The sequence below is a fragment of the Aedes albopictus genome, chromosome 2 (assembly GCF_035046485.1).
Source record: "Aedes albopictus strain Foshan chromosome 2, AalbF5, whole genome shotgun sequence".
Taxonomy (NCBI): domain Eukaryota; kingdom Metazoa; phylum Arthropoda; class Insecta; order Diptera; family Culicidae; genus Aedes; species Aedes albopictus.
This window is the reverse complement of record NC_085137.1, coordinates 171,858,423-171,858,982: the sequence shown is the minus strand read 5'-3', so window position 1 is coordinate 171,858,982 and position 560 is coordinate 171,858,423. Positions and strand designations below refer to the sequence as shown.

General features: G+C 45.5%; 1 protein-coding gene across 1 annotated transcript; it reads right to left on the bottom strand.

Moving 5' to 3' along the window:
• On the bottom strand, positions 1-560 carry LOC134285965 (zinc finger protein 468-like; the record flags this gene model as incomplete). Its single annotated transcript, XM_062847523.1, is given in 1 exon segment — positions 1-560. A coding segment is annotated over 1 exon segment (452 nt), but the record flags the coding sequence as incomplete, so codon positions are not given.

Below are 560 nucleotides of genomic sequence, written 5' to 3'. Positions count from 1 at the left end.
GAAGGTCCACGGTGATTATCTTCAACCGATAAAGTCGATATGATTTTAAAATTTCGCATAGTTATTTTAATCAGCGACACAAACATATTCAATCCCAGTGGAACATCCTCACTTATGAGTTTTCAAATGTTTCCCCAGCGAATATTTCCTGGAGAACACCTTGTGACAAACTTCACACGCGAACGGCGTCTCCCCTTCGTGTTTGACTCGATTGTGCCTCCGCAAGTCCCTCCCATGGATGTAGGACGCACTACACTGGCTACATTTGAACGGCTTTTCCCCCAAATGCTTCTTCACGTGAAACTCCAGCAGATCATTCCGAGTGAAGGCAATCGAACACAGATGGCATTTGAAGGGACGTGCTTCACTTTCCTGGTGGATCACCTGATGCTCCTGCAGGAGATGTTTCTTCTTGAAACCTCTGTCGCAGAGTTCACATTTGAATCGGTCGTCTGGGACCGAATGGTATTTGACGTGGGTCAGGAAGTTTGTTTTGAACGAAAATGTCTTTTGACAAATGGGACATTCGTAGGGACGTACGGATTTGTGGCTTTGTTCGT